The sequence below is a fragment of the Elgaria multicarinata genome, chromosome 2 (assembly GCF_023053635.1).
Source record: "Elgaria multicarinata webbii isolate HBS135686 ecotype San Diego chromosome 2, rElgMul1.1.pri, whole genome shotgun sequence".
NCBI lineage: Eukaryota > Metazoa > Chordata > Lepidosauria > Squamata > Anguidae > Elgaria > Elgaria multicarinata.
In genome coordinates, this window is record NC_086172.1 from 136,301,475 (window position 1) to 136,327,225 (window position 25,751).

Consider the following 25,751-nt stretch of genomic DNA (forward strand, 5'->3'; position numbering starts at 1 on the left):
TGAATATTCAAATCTTTGCTCAACAACAGATGGTTTTGAGTAAAATTATTAGAGGGTGTTTTTTCCCCAAGTCCCTTGTTTCCTATCAGTAAAAGAAGTATCTTCTCGCCCTTTCTCATAAGGTCAGTGCTAGTATGGCTGAAGAGAGGTATTTAAAACACAGCAAACTATGCAAATGCTGTAGAATATTAAGCTCCATAGCTTCTCTACACGCCTACCTGCCTATCAGGACAATGTCCTATGTTTATATAGGTAAACAGAAGATATTGTTGTTGTATCTTAAAGAAACAGATCTTACTTGTTATTTTTTTTTAAAGCACTGCTGATTTAAAATGTTCACAAATGTCTTGGATCAGTTTCATAATTTTATTAATTATTAGAACGATGCCAAGAACCTCGGAATATCAATAGTGGTTCAGACTTTGCATGCATTACCCAATGCGCTGAAACAAAAGGCGTTTCTGTTAAGAGTGTGAATGAGCCATGGAATGCACATGTTCTTTTAAGAAAGGCCAAGGGTGCAGTTCTATTTTCTTAGCTCTGCTTTCATATTTATGTGTCTCATTTCCAGCTCATTGCTGATGCCTCAGTTGCGCTATCCATCAACACTTTTATCCTCCTTGTTCCTCAAAAAGAACATAAAATCCTTTTTTATGTGTTGGTAATATTATTGCAAATAAAAGCAAATACCAAAATCTTTATTAGTCTGCCAAAATAATAAACTATTTAATAAAAGCATGCTGTAAAAATAAGGTCATTTGCATCACTCAAATTTCTTGCAGGAAATACAGAGAATTATTGGTCAAAAAGGATAAAGTGACATCAAACCCTTCCTGCCATTGATGTAACGTAAGCCCGAATGAGGGTTACAAATGTACTAGGATTTGCATGTTTGTTGCCCTTTAAATGTTTTTAGCACTGGCTGCCCATTGAAGGATATTGAAGGAACAACATTTCAGTGTTGTGCTTCATGTTGCAATTCCCCAAGCGGGAGAAAGAGAGACTGCATTGGCTGCATTTATTCCATGTAATGAAACCATTTCCAAAGCTCAAGCTGACCTCACAGCTACCTTAGTTACATATGATTTATTATCCAAATACTTGCCATTTTTATATCAAGAATTAATTGTATTTAGTTTGGATTTGTGTCAAAGTTTCAGCGGTATACTTTATTCATAGTCTTCCCATCACTTGCATTTAGGGAAATGTTTTAGGGAGGTTGGTTAAATGCTGAAAGTTAGAGAAGACATTTTGTATTCCTAATTTACAGTGTTTGACCATTCTGCTTATTGTAATATAACCCTAATGTTTTATCTTATCCTATTTCACTTATTTTCCTCCTTTAAAGACTTATCTAACAATGGCTTCTAATCCTGATGGTTATGTGCTATCTCCAGTGTCCGAGGCAGTATGCCTGTGTTCACCAGATGCTGGGGAACATGAATGGGAGGGTGCTGTTGCACCATGTCCTGCTTTGTTGGTCCCTGGTTGACAGCTGGTTGGCCGCTGTGTGAACAGAGTGCTGGACTAGGTGGACCCTTGGTCTGATCCAGCATGGCATTTCTTATGTCCGCAAAAGAAACAATTCAATTAGGGTTAAATAACAGTGCAATCCAATACATGTCTACCGAGAAACAAATACCATATAGTTCAACAGGACTTGAACCATATAGTTCAACAAGCATCTGTCGGGGACGCTTTAGGGTGGATTCCTGCATTGAGCAGGGGGTTGGACTCAATGGCCTTGTAGGCCCCTTCCAACTCTGCTATTCTATGATTCTATGACTTACACCCAGGGAAGTATTATAAAATTGTACCCCAAGTCTTGTAAACAAATATAAGACAAATGTAAAATATATCCATTTCTTGCTCTAAAAAAATATTCATAAGCTTGTGAGTTGCTGAATGCTTAGACTCTTAAATAGCTTCCCTCGAACTGACCAGCCGCTGGTTGCGAAGTATTCTGCAAAGTATTCACATCTCTATTTTGCAGATTCACAGAAAGGCAACCTTAAATCCCCAAAGAGCCCTTTCCTGAAATTAACATTCAGTTCCCCTTCTCAGTGGAGCTCGTCTATAATGTTGATCTTCATTGACTTAATGCCACCATCGGATGTTCCACACAATCAGGTTTGTTCAGGCATTCCAATATTTAAATATTTATTTTCTATATAATCTCAGTCCATTGCCTAGACTCCCTGCGTTAGGATGTAATTGCAAAGCAGCTTCCTGTCATACTGGCTCTGTGCAAAACCAGATGTGGAGGAAGAATTTATTGAAAAGGCAAGGCAACATCCACATGCTGGTTTTGAAGGGCAAATGGGCATCCAGTAGAGACCTAACAGCTACAGCCAAAATATACAGCTGAGAATTCAGGCCCTTCATCACTGCTGATTCCTTCCTAATTGTTGCTTTGCAGCAACTGTGTTATGTTATCTTAACCTATCAGCACATGAAAGGAATATTTGTGCCAGGCTACCCAGTTTCAATGCTTCCTAGCTTAGTGGCCAAAAGCTGAACTGAAAACATGGCAAGCTGAATGGCATATGTGCCCAGGCCAATCCCACACAGTTGGACGGGCTGCTTAGGCAGCACTGTGGTTATCATCATGCCTGCCTTATGTTGTGGACACAGATCAAAAAGCAGTGGGATTACAAATGTGCATGGGCACATCAATAGTTGGATGAAAATGAAGGCGATGGGATCGGCAGGGACAGAGTACAAGTTAGAATCATACTTTCACCAACATCTTAATGAGATCCAAATTGTACCTGGAGCAGAAACTAGTAGTAATGCTTGCCCTGGACGATACCATTTCAGGCTACAGATATGACTTTGTGTGGTTCCGTGCTACTCCCTTAAAAAGCTCCATGTGAGAAAAATAGTATGCCAAGTAGAAGGCTACACTGACATGCTAGTTTTCTGTATGCAAGGATGTGTATGTGTGTTTCTGCAGGAGAGCATTCAAACATGCCAATCTCTACCTAAAGTGGTTCAGCTCACGAAAAGCTTTATCATGATTCTGCTGCATGTATAACCAGCAGACTGGTTTAAAGCAGAATCAGTTTCCCTTTCTTTTTCTTTATATTTAATGGAAATACTCTGCTATAGCTAAAAGCATTTTTGCCAGAGAAATTCATTTTATGTTCTCCAGGCAAATTAGAATTTTTCTTTCATTTGGGTTGTCTGTACAAGATGCTTTTAAGCAACAGTCCCAGTGGTTTCAGGCCCTATCACCTAATAATTGACCATGACAGGAGTTATATATCTAGAGCCAGCGGGAAGAATGAATTGTATATGTCAGGCTCAATTACAAGGTGGAAGACCTAGCAACAAAAAAGACTGAACTGATTAAAGCTTGATGTTGACAAGAGAGCTGACATATCAGAATTATTTTCAAAAGATGCCCTCTCAGAATTCCTCCCAAATGCCTCAACAGTCAATATCCTGACCACTTTGTCTTCCCTTGTTGTTGTCTGTCCAGCTGGCATGCCATATATTGTTCTGCTCTGTAATCCTTGGCAACAATGATGCTCTCTATCTCCAAGACAAACTGATGCAAGAACAGCAAGAAAAAGGCAATGCTTTATTAAACTAGAAAGGAATCATTAGGAGGAGGCGATGTAGTACTCTGCAACAGTTGCGAGATTTTCTGCATTCACAAAAACAGAACTTGAAAAAAATATGTACTGGCAAATTTGGGACGAATGAATCAATGGGCCTAGTTATCATTTTACACGGATTAAAAGCTAATTTCAAATGTCTGCGTTTGAGGTGGAAGCATTACTGCAAGGTTATGTTTTCCAACAATATTCAAGTGATAAATTTGTCTTGCAAAATCTCAAATTATCATGCCATGGAAAATGCTTGTTTTCTAGAATCTTTCTAGTTACTTGAGTTTCAGTAACTTGCAATACAGCCTAATTTGTGAGGTAGAATTTAACTACTCAGGCAGGAGTGTGCAACACCAGGCCCAATGTCTTCCCCCTCCCACCGCTGTGCTGCTGAATTTGGATGTGTGTGGGGGGGGAAGGGTTTTTAATGGAAAATAAATAATAATAATAATAATAATAATAATAATAATAATGTATTCATTTCTTACCCGCCTCTCCCTCTGGATTGAAGCGGGGAACAAAATAGAATACAAAAACATTATAAAATACATAAAACTGATTAAAACATTTAAAACTAATACATTATTAAAATAGCAGCCAGACATTTTAAAATTTGACTGGCACCTTTAATGCTGTAGAATGCTCAAAAGATTGAATTTAACTTGTCCTGAAGCTCAATTTAGCCATTTTAGTACACTGTAGCGGCTGTACAGCGCTGAAAGTGTCATTTATAGAACAAGCTAAAATCAAGACTTTTCATCCTACAAAGTGGTTTGCCACTGATTGTTTTTAGGAGGGTGTGTGTGTGCTTCACAGCACCCTGCATAGTGTGGCCTATGGAGGGGATGGACCCTTGATCTCCTACAGTTGTCCAGCTCTGTTCTCGGGTGTCAAGAGCTCCATGTTGTAAAACACGAAGCAGGACATGTTGTCATGTAAAATCATATAATGGGTCCCTTTTGGAGTAAAATGGGTTCCTAAAGTTTGTATGGAGAAAAGTTACCAAGGGAAATGTGCAGAATCACCCAAAAGGAAAAGGCTGAAGAACTGGGAAAACAGCTGTGGGGTATGTGCAAAGCTGATTGTGAACCGTGAACAATGGTGCGGTTAATCTGTGGAGTTTGGAAGAGGAAAGAGACTTCCAAAATAAGCCTAAAGGCAAAAGCTGTATCACTGCTAGCAGGTAAAGTGGTGGTTGAGGCTTCTAAGGAAAAGGTGAGGTGCTTTATTATATTAAAAAAAGAAAGAAAAGAAGGCAATTCAAAGAGAGCTCAATTGAGCCCAATTAATGGACAGCGAGAACACAGATCTACACCAAGCAGGACATAACACTTTGAAAGCAGATTGAAAACGGTATATGGAATGTGTCACAGGCCCCAACAGCTGTCAGTACCATTATAATCCATTTTAAAGCAGATCATGCCATAGTCAAAAGATGTGTTTTTCCCCATGGTTCAAAGAAAAGAATGTTTAACATACACCCAAATCAGCAAAACTCAGAGGGAGACACGAACAGCAGAGAAGCAGCTAGCATGAGTATACAGCCTGGCTGGCCACCAACACTGGTAACTATTTGAGTGAACATGGAAAGTGTGAATGGATTTATCTATATAAAGGTGTTCCTAAAATTCCATTTAGGCTTTGAGTCTCAGTCTGTATCTTACCCTGTAATCCCAGCTACTTGTAACAATGTAGCCTGTTACATTTTTTTCTCATGAAATGTTATTTTATTTTGAAATAAGGTTAACGAAATAAATGCAACAAAAAGAACATACATAAAAAGTAATCAACAATCATTAAATAGCCCATTATCTTGTCAGCTGATTAAAAAAAATCCACCCTTAGTAGTGAGATAACTTCCTTTAGTAGATCGGGGACGGTGAGAGCCGCGTGAGTGCTCCTGACCTTGAGTATAGGAACAGCCCATCTTTAAGGAAGGAAAAACACAATGCAACACACAAGTGGCTTTTTCTGCTGTGGCACCCCGGCTGTGGAATGAGCTCCCCAGTGAGGTTCGCCTGGCGCCTACACTGTACTCCTTCCGTTGCCAGCTGAAGACCTTTTTTATTTTCTCAGTATTTTAACATCTAATTTAACTAAAATTTAAACTTTGCTGTTTTAATTCTGTATTTTAATCTAGATCAATTTCTGCTGTGTGGTTTTATCCTGGTTGTGCTTTTTATATTGTATTTTGTATTTGTGTTTTTAGACTGTTGTTTGTTTTATTATGCTTTTCATGGTTTTAATTTTTGTGAACTGCCCAGAGAGCTTCTGCTATTGGGCGGTATAAAAATGTAATAAATGAATAAATAAATTACACAAAATGGCATCGATATTTGTTTTGATCATCACTAGCAATGCTTACAGGAGCTATCAAGTATGTGCTTATGACACTCACGTGAATATGTCTTAAAATGAATCAGACGAACGGTCCACTTAACCTAGTACTTTGACTGGCAGCAGCAATACAAGGTCTCTGGAGGTAACTCTTCCCTAGTCCTTTTACCCAAGGTCTTTGAACCAGAAATGCCAGGTATTGAAGCTTGGATCTTCTGCATGCAGAGCATGTACTCTTCCACTGAGCCATGAGCCATTTTCCTATGCAGCTTGTAAACTGCTAAGTTAGCATATTCCCAGTGACAAAAAGGAAAGGGAAAAGAAAAGAAGAGCCATTTGAATGCTTTGACAATGTGATTTCTGAGAAATATTCTGAACAGAGGGTTTTACCTTAAAGAAAGTTTCCTGTTTCCACCTGCAAAAACAACACAGCCCCTCCCCTACTAATCACTGCACATTTATTTCATTAAAATATTGCTAGAAAGGCTTTGTCCAGCAATTCTTGCTGGACAAAAGATTTCTTGGGTTATTCTTTCTATTCATTCTGTTGGTGCCACTTTTCGGGACATGCCTGGAAGGGCAAAGAGTAAAGCAAGCCTAAATCATATGCCTTATGCTTCTTCTGTGAAGTTATGATGCTGAAAAATGGTGAGTGGATTGCAACTAAAAATGAACGTGAAAAGGATGTATAATAGGATGCAACCAAACAACAAGACAGAAAATAACTCGTTATAGAAGTTACTATTTTGGGCAATAATATTAATAGCAGAGCCTCCATGGAAGGAAAACAGCACCTTTTCAGTTTTGCTGAAAATTATGTTACTAAGGAAGAACATTTTGCAAACATAAAAAACTGTCCAAACCTGTATTGTAAATCGTATTCAGAATAAGCAGTTTAATGGGCTTTCTAGTTCTTCCAAACAGGGTCACACTTAATTTATTTACAAGATTCTCTTCAGGATTTCCCCACACTTTTCAAAACATTTTAATTATGTTAGTCCTACAGGTTTTAAATATCTGTCCACAGACAATCATAAATAAAAATGCATGAACAATTGCGTGTTCTGCTGCAGCTCAAATAACTGTTTGCATTTTTTAGTGTTTTTAAAACGTGTCACAGTTTTAAGGTGTTTCTGAGTGGGTGATTATTTCCCATCAGCAGACTTTACTAAGCATTTTATATCTGAAACTTCTACCTATCCTCTGGACTTAGTGATTTAATTAAAATCATGCCTATATTGCTTCTCTTTCACAGCAGCAACAACAAAAAGTTATAGTTGTTCCCTCTAGACAGTGACCAGTTTTCATAGCAAGCAATCTGATATGCATCACCTGCTTTATTTAGCAAAATCCTAAGACGTATTGGAATACTTCTGAGTATGTATCTGTATGTGTATAATATTATACATAATATGTGTGTGTATATAACGTGTGTGTGTGTGTTTCATACAAATACATACATATTAACAATACATTATGGATTGGATTCAGACTCCATTGATCTTAGTACCCATTGAAATCAATGGCACAAAATGACATGACTTCAATGGGAACTAATTGCAACTAGACAAGGCTAAGTCGCATTGAACTCAGTGGGGCTTACTTCCGAGTGGACATGTATAGAATTGCACAATTAGGCTGCAACCCTGCGCAGACTTGCCTGGGAGAAAAGTCAATTAAACATAATGGGACACACTTCTGAGTAAACATTGGGAGGGTTGGATCTAATCCCATAATAGATTAACAGTTTGGTTCCAAACCTATAATAGTTGTTTTGTGATTTTTATTATCAGGATATAGGGAAAAATACATAAGAAAATATAAATAAATCAAATAGAATAATATACTTTAAAGAACATATGCTGATTTCTATAACCGCAGTACGTATTTGAGTATTACTGACTTTACGTTGTTTTTTTCTATGCAGAAAAAATCTAAATGTATGGGTCTTTGAGCATCCTACGCAAGGGCATTTATTGTGCGCTCGTGATTACTCACTCACAGTAGTTTGCAGGTGCTTTACAGAACATTGTCATCCTCCAGGGCCTCTTCCGTCATTGGCAACCATTGTAGTGGGGGGTGGGTGGGTTCTAACAAGGAAAGCCTGGTATTTCTGAGTATAGTGGCATGAAACCCTGTTGTATTTGTGCAATTCTGCTATCCCACAGTACCACCTAGTGGCTGTGTAATGGAACATATAGTTTATTGTTCAATGTTTTAATCTTTGTAAACCGCCCAGAGCTTTGGCTATGGGGCAGTATATAAATGTAATAAATAAAATATAATATAGAATGTCAGGGAAAGAAACCCTCAGAAAAAACTGTGTAAAGGAGTCGGTCTTAATCTCACAGAGAATCCAGAAGCAGAAGCCTCGGTAAAGTGGCCCTCATGTAGAAAAGCCCTACTTTTTAATCTAGTCTGAGGTGCTATGTGGTCTCAGAACTTCTCTACAAACTTTCTCATTCCTTAAGGAAAAGGGTAGTTCTACACACACATCCTTTTGTATCTGTAGACTTGTCCTCTACCCATGAGAAATGGAGTTCTTTGAACATAGCAGAACGCAGCAGAATCTGCATACTATATTCTATTATTTAGAAAGAGCATGTGGAAACCAAGAAAGGTTTCTATTGCCAGGTTACCTGTCTGTTGATTTATTTATGAAATTATTCACACCCTGCCTTTTGGCTTTCAAAAGCACCCCATGGCAGCTGACATCTATTAAAACATGACTAACAATTTACATAAAATAACAAAGTCCATTAAAACAGGGCTGCTAAAACATTCCAGCAGCAGAAAGAGATAAGCTGGTAAAACAAAAATGGCTTCTTCATTCATCCTAAAGCCAACAGAGAATGGAGCAATCAAGTCTCTCTTCAGTGAGTCCAGTCACCAAAAGGTTTTATATGTTCCATACAACACAATTCTATACATATTAACCTGGGAGTAAAGCCAAACAAGGTTGGTGGGATGTATTCTAGTAAGCATGTTTAAGATTGCAGCTTAAGACTACAGTGTTTGTTGAAGACCTCCCACGTTTAATCATTTATATTTATATCCTGGCCAATTTTGTACGTCTAGGATGGCTAAAAGCAGAGGTCCATTGATTAAATAACTGCAGGTTCATTTAAGGGTTAATCTCAAAAACAGACCACCTAACTGGGGCAGAAGAGGAGATATGGAGTACAACCCACCCCACTCCCAAATCCTACCACAGCTTTTTAAAAAAATGGCAGCAAGCAACAAACACTCCCACCCTAGGACCTCCATTGCGGGGTGGTGGTGGTGGGAGTCCACCTCCTGAGGGAAGACCAGTGGGAGGAGAGTTTGCTCAGACTGTGACCCTGCGACCCGTATGCCTTCCTGTTCAGTGTGCTGTTCAGGGCAGGATCTACACTATTCATTACACCATTGTTTAAGTGCATTGTTGCGTCCTCCCTTGCTACGTTACAAAATGCAACTTGAGCCCAGTCAATCGAAATACCTTTTCTTCTATCGTTTTACCCCGGCACACTCTTCTTTAGAACGTTCTTCATTATGCTCATACCGGCTCTGAAGTAAACCTCCTTCCGGTGACTCTGAGCTAGACCTGCCGGGATAAGCCGGCAGGGAGGCGGGGCGACGAGGCGGGGCGACGCGTAGGGACGAGGGAAGCCCTGCAGCGTCTTAAAGGGGCCACGTGCGCCCCGAAAGATAGCGGTTTTTTTAAAAAATTAAGCCTCTGTCCCCTCTTTCACCGCCCTCCCTCCCCCTCCCCCTCGTCGCGTTGTGCCAGCTCTCCCTCCCCTCGTCTAGAAAAGCCCTCACTTGTCCTAATCAGGAAGCAAAGACCATGGTCACGAGACATGACTTTGAAAGACGGCATTGAAAACAACGAAAGGTTGGGGCACATTGTTAGTTTTAAAACGATTTTAACAGAAAGTGGAACGGTTTTAAAAGTCAGAAGAAACGTAACAACAACAGCATCACGTGACTGTTGATGGGTAACAGCTCTTAACGGTTCTGTCTTTAAACTGGAATTGGGCAGGACAGCCCTTCAAATAGAGGACTGTCCTCTGTAAAAGAGAACACACTACCACCCTACATTGGAATGATAATGCAGTAATGATCAACATATGGAAGCAGAGTGATGAAAAGTCGAAAACAAACACTGGTGTTTATAGGGGCCCTGGGTAAGAAGGAATAGCCTCTTTCAGATGTAGGATAACACAAACATGCATAGAAAGGGAGTGGCACTTTTTAATAATGTGCTGCTTTTAATAATATATTAGTTTTAAATGTTTTAGTGTTTGCATTTGTGTTGTACCCTGCCTCGATCCAGAGGGAGAGGCGGGTAACAAATATATTATTATTATTATTTCCCCCTGAACTTCACAGGTTCCTTAGAATATGCACATATCATATCCCTAGTTTCTGATCTGCCTGGCAATTCGTTAGCATTCTTTATTGTGCAATAAAAGATGGGGAGGAGAGAAATCTACAGGCTTTAAACTGGGCGACGAGTAATGAAACATTTTTGGTGTCAGGCTTCGCTATGGTATGTGAAGAAGTCACAGTGAAGCTTTAAGTCTGATATCCACACTTACTTGGGAATAGGTCCCATTGGTCTTACTTCTGAGTAAGCATGGGTGTGATTTGTCCACATGGGTACAAAGCTAAAAATGTATACACAGGAAAGAAAGCCAAATGAACACTGTTGGACTCATTCTTAATAAATATATTTAGATTTGGGCTCCAACATGAATCAGACAGATCAATCCTATGGATGTTTAGTCAGAAAAGAAAATCCTACAACTTCCAGCATTCCTCCATCCAGCCATGCTGACTGGAGCATGCTGGGAATTGTAGGACTTTGATTCTGTGTAAACAAGCATAGGATTGCAGCCTTAATTTACTAAAAAGAGAGGGGGGGGGGTGTACTGGCATTCCAGGCCGTCTCTGACGTAGAAGCCTCCCCGCACCCGACCCCCATTGCATAATATGTGCGGATTGGCTGCGGTTACAGAGACGGAAACGCACCCTGCACGTACTCAGAAGCACTCTTTTTATCACTTCGCTCGCTGTGTATCCGAGTCCTGGCATTCCAAACACGCAGCCGGAGCTGAGCCTGGCACAAATCAAGCGCCGTACAAGCACCGGAAAAACAAGACAAAACACTGAATTTCTATAGCGCAAATATTTTTTAACGCAGGAGCGATCAGCTCCCGGGCAGCAAACACCCACGCGCGCTCAAGCCTTGCCCTCAACGCGAACCGCCTCGTTGCCCTTTCAGAGGCGTCCAACGTTGTGCCTACAATTTAGCTCTCCTCTCCCCAACCCCGCAAAGCGCACTCTGCTCATGGTCGCCGCGTCCCTGCTCCAAGCTGCTCGGAGGACTGAAGAATTCTGCGGCAGCGGCGCCGTGGCCAAGTCTGCCTTTTCTGTGTTCAGGCAGTGTAGAAGACAGACCCACGTGGGCGGGACTTCCCGGGAAAGGAAGGAGCAACAGCCGGGGAGCAACGTGGTTAGAAAAAAAAAAAATTCGTATGTGTTGTGATCTTATAGCTGGGGGCTCCTCTTAGGCACGTAAAGTCCAACCCAGCGGGGGTGTTGTGCAACATGAAAGTAGTGGCTTTAATCAGGTAAAATAATCGCGGCGGGCGGCGGGAAATTTCCCCCAGCTGAATAATACTTGCTATGTAAGTTTTCTCCAGAGGGGAGAAATGCTGAAGTCCCGTACAGTGGTGGTGGATGGAGTCAAATATGGAGCAGCCCAAAACCAGTCTTTCGGGGTACTATCCATTGTTAGTCCTGCGTAGCATAGACCCATTGCAATGAATGAGAGTGAAGTTAACAGAGTGAACCTACAGCCCATTCCTTTCAATGCGTCTGCTCTACAAAGGACTAACAGTGGATGCTGCCCTCTGACTTCCCCGCGGCCCCCTTTAGTTGCTCTTCCCAAGCAGCCTGATAAACCTTTGCTGGTCATCCCTATAGCCTGATGCTATTTCTGGCGTATCTTTCAGCCCAGCGCATCAGTGTGCTTCTATGATGTAATTTGGGAGGTGTTCAGGTAGCCCTGTTTCAGGTATTCCAGCAAAATCTCTCTCACACTGTTTCCTGTGAGCAGGGCAGGCTTGCTAGGACCACTAGTTGTTGCTGTTTGCTAGGACCACTGGTTGTTGCTCTGAGGCCCACGAGGTGCAAAGTAAGGGCTGGGGAACAAGGCATGCTCAGCCCAGGAAGTTGTTTTAGCAACCTAACTGAACTTGTAGCCCTTTTCACACACTCCTAGTTTTGTCCTAAGCTTTCTTCATTAAAGCAATGTAATTGGGTGTGTGTGTGGGGGGGGGAGAACTCAATTTTTTGTTGCTGTAGTTAAACAGCAAGGGACCTGAACCCCTTGCTGATCTATTGCAAATCAGCTAGAGATCTTCCTTTTGGCCACCCCTGGAATAAGGGAATTGTGGGCTAAATGTACAAAGTGGTGAAGGGTGCAGTTCTGGGCATGTTTAGACAGGGAGACAAAATGTCCTACAATAGCATGGCTGCCTGGAGAGATACTGAGACTTGGACTTTTTCCCTATCTAAACATGCATAGAATTGCACCTGAAGTCTACAAAGAGAAGGGGGTGCTGTTGCTACAGGCAGTCCTATGCTTATTGTTATTATTATTGTTATTATTTACATCTCTATACAGTCCCATAGCCAAAGCTGTCTGGGTGGTTTACAAAAGATTAAAATGTTAAAAACAATATACAAAATTTATAGCCATAAAAACAGACAGTATACACAAAGACAACATACTGTACATCTAAAAACAACATTGAGCTATCAGATAGAAAAGAGTCCTACAACTCCCAGCATTCCCCAGCCAGCACTGGCCATACTTACTGGGAATGCTGGGAGTTGTAGGACTCTTTTCTGTCCAAACATGCATAGGATTGTACTCTAAATGTATCAGGTGTTCTATGCTTTCTCACCTCACAAACCTCTGCAAATGTGCTTGCTCAGCTCTCACGTAGTGCTTCTTCACCCCTCTGCCAAGTTATCACAGACCAGCCTTCCTGCACCTTAGTGCCTTCCTGGACCACAACCCCCATCATTCCCAGCAAGCGCTGCCAGTATTGGGCATGGTGGAAGCTATAGTCCAACACAGGCTCCCAAACGTTTGAGTAATAAAACAAGATAGTCGTTGCCTACAGGTTTACAGTCTAAAAGATGCAAAACAAAAGTTGGAGGAAGCAAAGTTGGGCACCAATTCTTCAAGTTAAATTGTAGTTCTTAATAATTACTGGCTGGAATGGAAACAATTCAGGGAGAGGGTGAGACTTATGAAGCTGTTTTCTCAGCAGAGCTGATGGAATGGCTGTGCTTCCCATTTCTCTCTGCTGCAGCTTGGTGGTTCAACTGCTGATAGTTGACAGAGGAACCCAGTGTAACTCTGTGTATGCACACTAAAGGGCTGAAAGGAAGGGTTAGCGACTGTAAACTTACTTGTTTTTTCTTTCTTTCTCCAAATCCATTTCAGGCACTTGAGTCCAAGGAGAGATGTATAAATAAGACTGTTAAAAGTTTATGATTTGGTGGGAATTTCCTGTTGCATGCTTTAGTTTACAATTTGCTCAAAAGAGTTTTTATATACAAGATCAAGATTTTCAGTAGCAATTTTCTTCTGTAAAGTGATCCCTTCACACTTTCTTGCATATTTCTTGCCTTGCATATTGAAGTTGTATTTCAAACCTAAGGGACAGGCTTTCAAAGTGAGGAATAATCACATAGAAGACTCCCACAATTCTTTGAAATGGGTCATAATGACAGACATCACACTTTCAATAAACAATGCAGTGAATTAGGGTTTTTGTAGAGAACTGGATTTTTATGTGAAATGGAAGTGTTTGGAAGGACTATGGTTCTTTTAAGATTAAGGGTGCAATCATATGAATGTTTAGACAGAAAAAGGGGCCTATAACTCCCTTGGCTGGCTGGGTGACCATATGAAAAGGAGGACAGGGCTCCTCTACCTTTAACAGTTGTATTGAAAAGGGAACTTGAGCAGGTGTCATTTGTATGAATGCAGCACCTGGTAAAATCCTTACAGTGCTATTCACAATTCTCTAAACCTGTATAAGGCCACAGCTAGACCTAAGCTTTATCTTGGGATCATCCAGGGTTCGCCCCTGCCTGAGCACTGGATCCCCTGTGTGTCACCTAGATGAACAGGTTTGACCCCTGGACGATCCAGGAATAAACCTTAAGTCTAGCTATGGCCTAAGTGTTGTTAAAATGATTTGTCCTATTGAATTTAGTAGAATCAAAGTGCTTTAAGGGCGCAGTCTTATCCAGATGCTTATCAGCCTCCAAACTTGGAGGCTGCCGGGTATCCTATGCAGAGTGGAAAGAGGATGCAGGTGATCGTTGCCTCCACGTTTCTCCCTCTCTGGAGTTTTGCTAGACTCGCATTTTCGCCCAGCTAACTAGGGCTCTGTGGACAGGGAGGGAAGGAGGCTGGGAAGAGCTTGGATCCTCAGGCTCCTCCCTTCTCCGCCCGCAGAAACGCCCCCTTTCCATCCTCTCCAAAGTCCTTTTGCGAGCTTGGAAAGGCAGTGAGTGTGGTTCTCTCTGTGCCAGCCGTGAGGAGGAGGAGGGGGCAGAAGCTTCAATTGCTGGAATCCAAACTATCTTGTGGCCTACCAGATGTTGTCCAGGGACCATAGGATTATTATCTACATATATTTGTATAGTTTCCTCGTCTTGTTTTTGCACGTTATATGTGCTATATTTTCTTTAAAGAGCACAAGTCATATTGATGTACTTAGCAGTAATAGCAAATTGAGCACTTTCTTTCTTTCTTTCTTTTTTAAAAAACCAGGGAAATTACATGTAAAGAATCAAGCATTTAGTTTTTAGTAGCTTTCATTCCATCTGATGTCCTTACTAGCTAAATTGTCTCTGATGACAGTCTTGCACCTACACAGCGTTGTTTTGCATTTGAGATTCGCCCCATGAGAAGTCACTGAAAACGGGGGTTTAATAATAAGTGCTTTTTAAAGCTTGTAGTTGAGCTTGCGGAAAACTATCTTATTCTCATGGTTTGTTTTTAATCATTGTACTCAAGCAGAATGGCACAACGGTGGCTCATTTTTAAATAAAATTCAGGTTGACAAAATCCCATTTTACTCTTCAACACACAACAGACTCTTTTTTCATCTTTAACCAATCTTACATGTTTTGTATATTGTTTGTTACAGTAGCAGCGATAAACCTCACAGGACATTGTGCCAGCTGAATGTAAATTTCATATTTGTAGGCAGAGGCAAACTTATCACCTGACTGAAGATTTTCTTTTAAATTTCTTTGGAGGAGAAAGATTTGGCCCAGATAATTGAATTTAGGAAACTAAAAGTCTTGCAATCATTGGTCATGGTTCAAAGGTCTTTTGTGTTCCTTTGTGCAAATGGAACTCTCTATCATTTCCCTTTTTCTTCTTTGTGGAAAATTACTATCCATGCAAGGAGCTCTCTGTGTGACATTAAAGGGAATGGGGCAGTCCTTGCAGGTGTGGAATACAATCTTTATTTCAGACTCCCAGTGTGTGCATGTGTAGATTGGGATGGATTTACTTTAAATTTGAATTACAAAAATAGTGCTGGTTTGCACAATCACCACAGCCCACCATAGGTTGTGGTGAGTGTCAGCGGCCATTTTGAATAGCTAGCTTTATTTGAGGGTTGCTTAATCCTCAAACAATCCCAGCCACCCAGATTTGAATGACATGACTAACATGGCAACCCCCCGTTGGAGGTTGAATTTTCAAAATGGCCCCTTGCCCATTGTGGTTTAAATAAGCCAGGGTGGGCTGTGGTGATTATGTGAACCAGGTCATACTCCTTTTCAGCTTCTTAAACATTTTGAAAGGTAGTATTTTTTAGTACAAAATCCATGTGTAGACATTTTCTTATCTTTGTATTTTATCGTTTTGAAATGTACCAAAATGATTACACAGCTGTGCATATTAGATAATTGTTTTAATTATGAAATCATACAACTGATTTTTTTCTTCTAGTGGTGGGAAAGACAGCTGTTACAATATGATGCACTGTGTTGTTGCTGGGCATCAGATAGTTGCCTTAGCCAATTTAAGACCTGCTGAAAACAAAGGTGAGCATTTCATATTTTCTGTATGGCAACCCTCAAACTCTTCCACCTTGCTAGGGAGTTATGTTCTATGCCTACAGCCAATGTTTTTCTACCTTACACTGCCATGCAAGTCATAACTGAATCGGATATGTATAGTGTGTATGCTTTGTCACAATCTTACTTAATTAAAGAGTGTAGGAAGTTGCCTTTTACCAGATTAGACTGTGTCCATCTAGCTCAGAATTGACTGCTCTGAAAAATATATCAGGATCCATGCCAGGAGCACCATATTTTAAGGTATCTTGGTGAACAGGAACCCTGAACTATTCTGAATGTGCAGTCCTACACTTACATGGTAGTGAACTCCACTGGGTTGTATCCAATGTTGGTCTAAGTTGAGTCCCATTCATTTCAGTGGGTCTACTTAAAGTAGGATTAACATGGGATGAAACCCATTGAGTTCAGAGAGGCTTACTACTGAATAATTGTGCACAGGATTGGAGCCTCAGTATTGTAATACGAACATTTGTGGGAGGAGGTGCTCCAGATACCATTTACTTCACTTTCTCAGCTGACTTCTTTGTTGAATAAATTAGGCTGGAATGATAGCCTATTAGTAGAAGACATATAATCTTGTTGAATTGTATTTATATTGAAAACTAATTAATCCCTATTGGGAAAAATCAGTCTTTTTTCTTTTTTCTGGCTTTTTTTTAAACTTCTGGTATACTTAATATGCCAGTTGCTAGAGAACATGAGCAGAAGGGTGCTATTCCATTCATGTCCTACTTGTGGTCTTTCCATAGCTACCCTGGGCTACTTGTGAGAAAGAGTGGCATATAAATAATTAAGAGAACAATTCTAAGGTTGCAGGAGAGCATCCCGGGGACCATAAGATTCTTCAGGATTCCCCCTCTGAGGCTGTAGACAATGCTACGACTTCAGAAGGGGGACTCTGATGTCTGATTACTCCCACCACCATTGGGACCCTTTGCAGCTGCATCATAAAAGACCATGCTGGCTGCTTCCCAGGGTTGCAGAAACAGCCTTGGAGTGGTCAGAAAGCGGGCGGTGTTCTGGTGAGTGGGGAGGCAGGGGAGAGGAAAGGCCGGGATAAGAGGAATCCTTTGGCTTCTGCACCCAGTCCCGTCCTTTCCAGAACACTCTCTCTAGATAAGCTTGGAAGCCTATCTAGAGAAGAACAAAACACGGAGGCTGAAGAAACACTTCCATCTCCTCCTGCCCTGCCGACAGGAGCTCGGCAAGACATTGGATACATGGAGGCCTCTGAGTTTGGAGGTGTCCATCACACAAAAACAGAACTGGCTGGCCACTGTGAGGATTGAATGCCGGACTAGATAGGTCTGATCCAGTAGGGTTTTTTTTGTGTTACGACTCCCGCTGGAGTTCTGCTACCAGTCAGAGAGTTGACCGTACTGGATTAGATAGTCTACAATTCTTACTTGCTGTAAGGCAGCTGCATATGTATAGGAAGGGCCATAGCTCATTGGTACAGCACATGCTATGCATTTATTTATTTAATTTATTTAAAACATTTATATATCACTAGGATCTCAGGGCGGCGTACATCCTGTATTAAAATAATGTGTGGAGTTTTCCTTTCCAGACAAGACGTTTCTCAACAGTGGTGTAAAAACTCCACTATGGAGTTCTAAAACTGCTGTTGACTAATGTCTTGACTGAACTGAGCTTGTCCATCAGGGGAATGGAGTGTAATTTCCTATCTTTGCCCTCTTTTTGTTTTTACATTGTGAAATAGGGCAGGATACAACTGTTTTAATAAAAATAAATAATAAAATTGCTGTAAACTTACATCAAAATTTATTGCATGCAGAAGGGTCCCAGGTTAAATCCCCAGTATCTGCAGGTAGGGCTAGGGAAAGAATCTGGCCTGAACCCTTGGAGAGCCTCTTCTGGTCAGTGTAGATTCAGTTTAAGGCAGCTTCCTAAATTCCCTCTTGAATTCTAATCTATTAAACTTGCAACATGTGTTTCAAAGTTTCCTTGCTGAGAGTTCTTCAGAGTTTGGTTTAGGGTGGGCTTATGCACTTATTTTAATACAGGTTGGTTGCTAATCTGTAGGCTTTTCCCATCCCATTGCTGGATTGCCACGTTATTTTGTGGAGTTGCCATCTGCTGAAGGATAGGATTAATGTGTCTTGTGCTGTGGCTTTTTAAAAAAGAATTGCCTGGACTGGGTTCAAATCTTAAGAGATTGACGTTAACGGTACAAAGCAGAAGCTAATTGCTCCTCTTCTACATATAATGATAGTTTTGACACATTTTGCGGTGGAGCTTGTAATGTTTACAATCAATAGATTCAAATGCTGGATGAGGACATTATATGAGGGGAGATTGCATACTAGAGCCAGGGCTTTTCAATGGGTTAGTGCATGTAGGGTTTCTTGGAGTAAATTGGAACAATGGTTTGTGTCCTACAGTGTCCTTCCTTCAGCAGTACGGACATCACTAGCAGATCAGATACTGTAACTCCTCTCCCCTGCAGCCTCCTCCACCTTCACCCTGCAAATATGCTCTGTAGTACTGGAAGAGATCTTCCGGAAGAGATTTTTTTTGGGGGGGGGATCATGCAGGGGGCTGCAGGAAGGAGGACGGGAAGGTAACCTCCCACTGCACTCGAGTAATGCTGGTTTTAGCCCATTAAACTCACAAGATTAACAGACTCAACCCATGGCTTCTCAGAAAGCATTTGGGGGAGTCATAGGCTAATGTGGATTCCCACCTCCGAGGCCGTAGGCACAGCTATGGTGGGGTTGGGATCTGAATGCGAATTCTTCCACCCCCTTCGAATAGATTGTAGAGGGAGAAAAAGTGTGGGGTGGTGGACAGAGAGGGGAGTGGGGAGAAGAGGCTCTGGTCCAACCTCTCTCGATCGCCATCTATTGGAAGGTAAGTCAGTTAGATGGGCTAAGTGGCCTGTCTAGCTGAAAATAATTAAAACGGAGGACAGAAAGGCTGTAAAAGCCTCTGTCCTCCTCCCACCCTGCCTGGCTTCTGCTAGCAGGCCTTTGGATAGGCAGATGGCTCTGAGCACAGAACCCTTTGTCTACTTTATTTATTTGTTTCTTTCTTTATGTATTTTATTACATTTCTAGTCTTCCCAATAACTAATGTTCTCTGGGTGGATTGCAAACAGTTAAAAAACTAAAATGCCATATAGCAGTTACAAATATAAAATACAATACAATATTAAAAAAAAAATACAGTATCATGTATATTGTATATTGAGTGTCAGTATTGAGTGAGAGCCAGTGCGGTGTAGTGGTTAGAGTGTGGGCTATGAAGCCCACAGGGTCACTTTAGGCCAGTCACTGCTTCCCAGCCAAACCTACCTCACAGGATTGTTGTGAGGATAAAATCGAAAGGGAAAAGGACCATGTAAGCTGCCTTGAGATACTTACAAGAGAAAAAAAGGCAGGATATAAATGTAAAAATAAATAATAAATAAATGGAAAAAAAATCCCTTAAAATTGTGCTCTACATTGCAATTCCCATGGTAGAGCAGCCATTTTGGGTGAGCCTATATCACTTGCTGAATCCGTGAACAAGGCTGAGTTCCTTTGTGGTGCTCATTGATGAAAAGGATCTCCAAGCAGGGGAGAAAAATGGTCAGGTTAATTCAGCCCTAACTTGCATCAGAGAGTAAGTAAAACAAAAGTGTGTGTGTAGCTCAGTTCAGACAACACGTTAGTCAACACAGTATTATTTATTTATTTATTTATATAGCACCAACAATGTACTTGGTGCTGTACAAAATATACAAATAAAACAGCAACACCATGCCTAAAGGCTTACAATCTAAAATCACATTAAAACATATGAAGAGGTTCAAAAAACAGAAATAAGAGAATAATCATAGTAATAAGAATAGTAAATCAAGCTAAAATACCAAAAGCTATTCAAAACAAATGAGTTTTCAAGCGCGTTTTAAAAACTTCGATGGAACTCATGGTATGTAGATGCTTTGGAAGAGCATTCCAAGCAAACGGGGCAGCCAGAGAGAATGGGCGAAGCCGGGCAAGAGAGATAGAAACTCTTGGGCAGGAGAGGAACATAACATTTGAAGAACGGAGGGTACGAGGGGGATGGTAGAGTGAAATGAGAGAGGAAAGATAAGAAGGCGCAAGACCATGACATGCTTTGAATGTCAGCAAAAGAAGCTTATACTGAATTCTATATGGGATCGGAAGCCAATGAAGAGATTTCAACAAAGGGGAAACATGGTCAAAACGACGAGCCAAGAAAATAATCTTGGCTGCAGAATGGTGAAGAGAGACCAAAGAGGAGAGATGAACATAAGGAAGACCAGTCAAAAGAAGATTACGAAAGTCCAAACGGGAGATAACCAAAGCATGTACAAGGGTCTTAGCAGAAGATTCAGATAAGAACTGACGGATCCTAGCAATTTTATATAGGAAAAAACGGCAGGACTTGGCTCCAGCTTCAATATGTGTGGAAACTCCACTCAATGGCTGAGTTTTTAGGGGGCACTCCCCACACAACATGTTCTAACTCCACCGTTGTGTGACTGTGGGCTACCCTGGAGTTGAATAAAAGTCAACGCAGCATTTGAGTGACAGTTTCTCCACCCTCTTTCCTCCCCCAGTCCTCCCGATGGTATCCTATCAGTCATTGCTGCAAAAAAACAAGCCCGGTGGCTCTCCTAGAGCGGCAGTCCCTCCTTTCGCTGCTCTTTCCAGAGAACTCACTAGCCAGTGGGAAAAGTCAAAGCAACGGAAAACTCCACAGAACTCACAACACAACATGCCACACAACAGTTGTGCAGGAACTCTTCTCTACACAGCATGGATATTCTGTGTGGAGTGTTTTCCAAAAAAACCACCCTCCACTGTTGTGTGGAGTTTTCCTTTCCGGACAACATGTTTCTCAACAGTAGTGTAAAAACTCCACCATGGAGTTCTAAAACTGCTGTTGACTAATGTGTTATCTGAACTGAGCTTGTTCATCAGGGGAATGGAGTGTAATTTCCTATCTTTGCCCTCTTTTTGTTTTTATATTGTGATATAGGACAGGACACAATTGTTTTAATAAAAATAAATAATAAAATTGCTGTAAAGGTACATCAAAATTTATTGCAATAATTTAAATAGTTATGAATACTGGCTACTAAAAATTTATTTTTGTTTGTCTCTCTTTTAGAGGGGATCGATGAGTTGGACAGTTACATGTATCAAACCGTGGGGCACCATGCTATAGAATTATACGCTGAAGCAATGGGCTTGCCTCTTTATCGTCACACTATTAAGGGTACCAGTGTGGAGACTGGCAGAATATATACTAGGTGTGAAGGTGATGAGGTTGAAGACCTTTATCAGCTTCTGAAACTTGTTAAGGTATGTTGTGTAGCAATTCAAATTCTTAAAGTTAAAAATAAAAGGGTTAAATATATAATTTGGGGAGTGTGGCTATAGTCACCTCTCCTCTTGTATTCATCTGTATTTTTCTCTATATCCTGTTTTCCCATAACGAATAAACTGAGATGAAATGGGCCTTAATTTATAGCTTATTCTGCACTTTATTGTTGCTTCCTGACTTCAGGCTAAAGACCCCATTATAGTAGTAAAAACTGATTTATGCTAAGAAGTACAAAATATATACCTAAGAAGAAGAGTGCCTTTCTGGTTTTGCACTGCTGATATATTATGTTTTCTTACTTTCAATTTCTTATGTTTTGTATCTTTTGTTTCTGTACTTAACTGTAGGGAGCATGAATTCTTCATGAATAAGCCCATGAAATCGAAGAGGACAGAATTTATTTCTTGTGTTGTTTATACAGTACTTTTCAGTTGCAGTTTTGTTATTGGTGATACTCTAAATTATCAATGATAGTTTTACCTAGGATTTTTTTTTACAAGCAGTAAACTATTAAAAAAGTGAATATATTGGTCTTGCTTCAATGTAACATAAACCATAGCTTATCCTCATGGGAGAAAGCTGCAGTGTTGGGCTCTCATGCTCTCCCTTCTCCTGTCGTCCTTTGGTGTGGAAGCTTTCTCTTCTAGTTTAGATAAACCACAGTTAATTGCTTTGTCCAAACCTAAAAAAACTGCAGTTAGTCTTAACTATGGTTAGTTGAAACAAACCAACTTCTTAGTTTAAGAAGATGGCTTATTACAATGAATCATAGATAAAATTAACCACAATTCAGAGTTTATGTGTGGTGCTAAACTGTGGTTAGTTGAAATTGGAAGCAAAACTCACAGCTGCACCTGAGGACGAGAGGGGAGACTGAGATTTGTGCATGTAGGCCATTGTTTATTGTTGCTTCCAAACTGGGGCATTGTTTTAATTCAGACTTTCACCTTCACTCTGGTATTCATGTGGAGCTCCTACAAGAATGGGGTTTCCCCTGTACTTCAGTGGAGAGAGCATCTCTCTGTGTACATGACTTGACGTCTTCCACTCTCTGCTCTTTCTGAAGTGAATGGGGAAGTCCATGTAAACAGAAGACTTTACGTTTGCATTTGAACTTCCCTGTGTGGAAGGAGTCACTGTGTGTAGATGACAATTTATTCTGTCATTTTTAAGGCATGAAAATACTGACACACAACACAAAATAAAATAGTTTGTGCCTTACATTCTTAAAAAGGCTTTATTATAATCTGAATCGTGATTTTCAAATCTTAAAGCATGAACCTATCACTGTGATCTGAATAAAAGGTGGTTATTAGAAGATAACATTGTTTTATGTTTGTATTGCTTCTTTGTGAGGTTTTATATTGTTGCTGATCGCTTTGTGTAAACTTGTACCTCTTGAAACTGTTGAAGCCGCAGTCTCTATTGCACTGATTGGCTGACCAAAGATGAATTTCAAATACAATGCTCCTTGTTATTGCTCTGTAAGAGAAATTATACATTGTTGCAAATTTTCTGTCAACCAGAATATAATAATCCTTATGTTTCTAAATTTGGATTTCCTTTGTAGAACAATGGCATGTTTAAATTGCACCCAACTACAGAGAGATCAGTGATGAGTCTCAGAAGAATATTTTTAGTATGCACGCGAAGTTGAGGAAACACAATGTAGGTCTTAAAAAATCTAGAAGGAAAAATGAGGGTGCAGAATGGTCATTTCATTTGTGTTTAATCTGACAGCCGCATAATCTGTTGTGAATTAATTACAATTTTATTATTTATTTATTTATGTACAGCTCTATATCTAAAATAGATTCTGGAGCGGTGAACCTAAAAAAATAAAATAGCAAAAAGATAAAAAGATTAAAACAGCATATTAAAATTGTTCATTTTAACCAGAATATCAATAAAGATTCTGACCCTGACATCTAGAAGTCTGCTTATATAGGTATCTTTATCCTGCAGGGCTGTTAGCTCTGCCAGTACAAACCATTATTTGGGGAGCCTGACTGAGGTGATGCCTAGGTTGGTGACGGGGCTCCATGAGGGAAGCACAAATATTTTTGCCTTCTGCTGTGCTTGTAGATCTCTAGAAGCAGCACATCTGAAACACAGGGGTTCATGCCAGACATTATCTTACATGTTCAATGGTGAAGAGATTACATGTGGAAACGAGCTTGGACATGTAAATAGTTTTTCCTATTTATTCTGAACTATTTTCTGTGGCAACTTGCTAAATGAGGTGGTAATTTTTTCCATCTCTTTGCTGCCATTTTCTTTACAGTGCAGCTCTAAAAAACAAATATTGTCCACAACAATCCTAGTTGCACTGTAAAACCATTGGTTCTGTGGAAGACTGAAAAAGAAATTTGAATTACTACGTTGTAAAAAGGAAAAAGCTTGCTAAGGCAGTGTTTTTCTAATGGCTTCAGGTAACCCTCAGCTTTATAGGGAGCTTATCAGGGTTTCCTCAGGGAGGACATCATCAATGGAGTAGCTTCCCAGAAAGACAGTTTGCCCACTACTCCGAATTTTCCTTTTGTATACTTTCTAATGTTCACTGTTTTTAACTTTTGTAAACCGCCCAGACAGCTTCAGCTATGGGGCGGTATATAAATTAAATAAATAAATGAATAAATAAATAATGTACAGCTGCAGGACAAGGCTGAATGTGTTCTTGGATGCAGTTTCAGTTCACATGTAGCAACAGTGAGGTCCAATAGGCCTACCCATTATTCGATATGAATGGATGTGCACGTGCACATGGGTTCCGTGGTAGACAAGTCAATCTGAGTGCAGAAGGTTTAAAACTATTGCTCCAAGGGAAGGGGGTGAGAATTTTAAATTTCTCTCCAAGGGTATTGTGTTTTAAGGTGTTCTGGTGAGCAGGAACTCAAACTTTCCATCAGCAAAGAGGGACGGGGCTTTTGTTGTTTTTGATATAGCTTCTTTGACAGACCAATTTGGATCTGGTTGGAAAGATACATTTTGCTTTTACTATTGGAAAATTGTGATAGCCTTTTTTGCTTACCATGATTCTGCATGTTTGAGTGGATGCTTCTATGTGTCTGTAGTGCCATTGAACCATTGGGTTTTGTGACTGTGTACAGCTATAGTTCTTTGTATATTTGTTCTGACTTCTTCTGTATCGGCACAACAAATTTTAAGAGTAGGCTGTAAAAAGTGTAAAGAGAATGTGTTATTGATCAATTTAATGAAATGATTAGTGACAGGACAAAGTTTCTTTTCATTTTCCTCCAGACAGCATGGACTGAATACGTTGCTATTATCTGGAGAATAACAGTCAGTTATGACATAAATTAATGCTAATGTTAAATCTTGACAACTTCTGCTTTGGAAGTTTGTGCATGATATTTATAACTATAGTTGAAAGAGATGTTATCAAGTTGTCTTGGACTAAATAAGTGAGGTGGGTTTTTTTTGTTCTGAGAAAATATTAATTTCACTGCAAGAAAATTTACAGATATAAATATATGGAATCTATTGCATTAATGATAGACGTTCTATAATCATGCTTTTACAGCTGAATTCATTTAAAAACAGTTAAGTTCTAAAATTGCACTTAAAATCTTGCACATGTCAATAAATAATTGGGTAATTTGTAGGGAAAAAAGAATATGAAAGAGTTGTTCATTTTAGTTTTTTTTCTAAAGAAAACAATGAAGGACCTGATCCAGGTTTTGTCGCAGGTAATAACCCGTGGTTTAGGATGGGAATATGTATCTCAATTAGCCACAGCAGACACATCCAGACACTGTGGTGAGGTTTGGATAAACAGCGCAATCCAGATGCATTTGGATGGGTTATTCATAGAATAGTAGAGTTGAAAGGGACCTCAACTGTCATCTAGTCCAGCCCCCTGCTGATGTAAGAAATCTACTACAACAGCATCCCTTATAAGTCGCCATCTAGGATCTGTTTAAAGCCTCTAATGCAGGAGGATCCACTACCTTCTGAGGCAGTCTTTTTCCACTGTTGATTAGCCCATCTGGACTCGGTGACAATTTACAATTTTGTCAATAACTTTGAAAACTTCATCTTTTGTTACCAATCCTTATTGTTGATCTTGATGTTGTTAGAAATATACTCGAATTATTTCCCCCCTTTCAATCCCTTATTGAAAGGGATTTGTTGCCCCTCAACCAGGGGTTAAAGGCTCGCTACCCCGGCGTGTTAGTAGCCAATCAAACACATGAGGCTGGAGAATATTCTTAATCCATTTACTTCCGATACTGCAGTATGGGG

General features: G+C 40.2%; 1 protein-coding gene across 1 annotated transcript in view; it reads left to right on the plus strand.

The window, feature by feature from the left end:
- Positions 1–11,465: 11,465 nt before the first annotated feature.
- The window catches only part of DPH6 (diphthamine biosynthesis 6), a 260,810-nt gene continuing 246,524 nt past the window's right edge, over positions 11,466–25,751 (plus strand). The window contains exons 1-3 of the mRNA XM_063118884.1: positions 11,466–11,569; positions 15,994–16,088; positions 21,270–21,463. Of these exons, the coding sequence (XP_062974954.1) occupies positions 11,547–11,569; positions 15,994–16,088; positions 21,270–21,463 (312 nt within the window). The 5' untranslated portion in view covers positions 11,466–11,546. The remainder of the gene's footprint in view (positions 11,570–15,993; positions 16,089–21,269; positions 21,464–25,751) is intronic.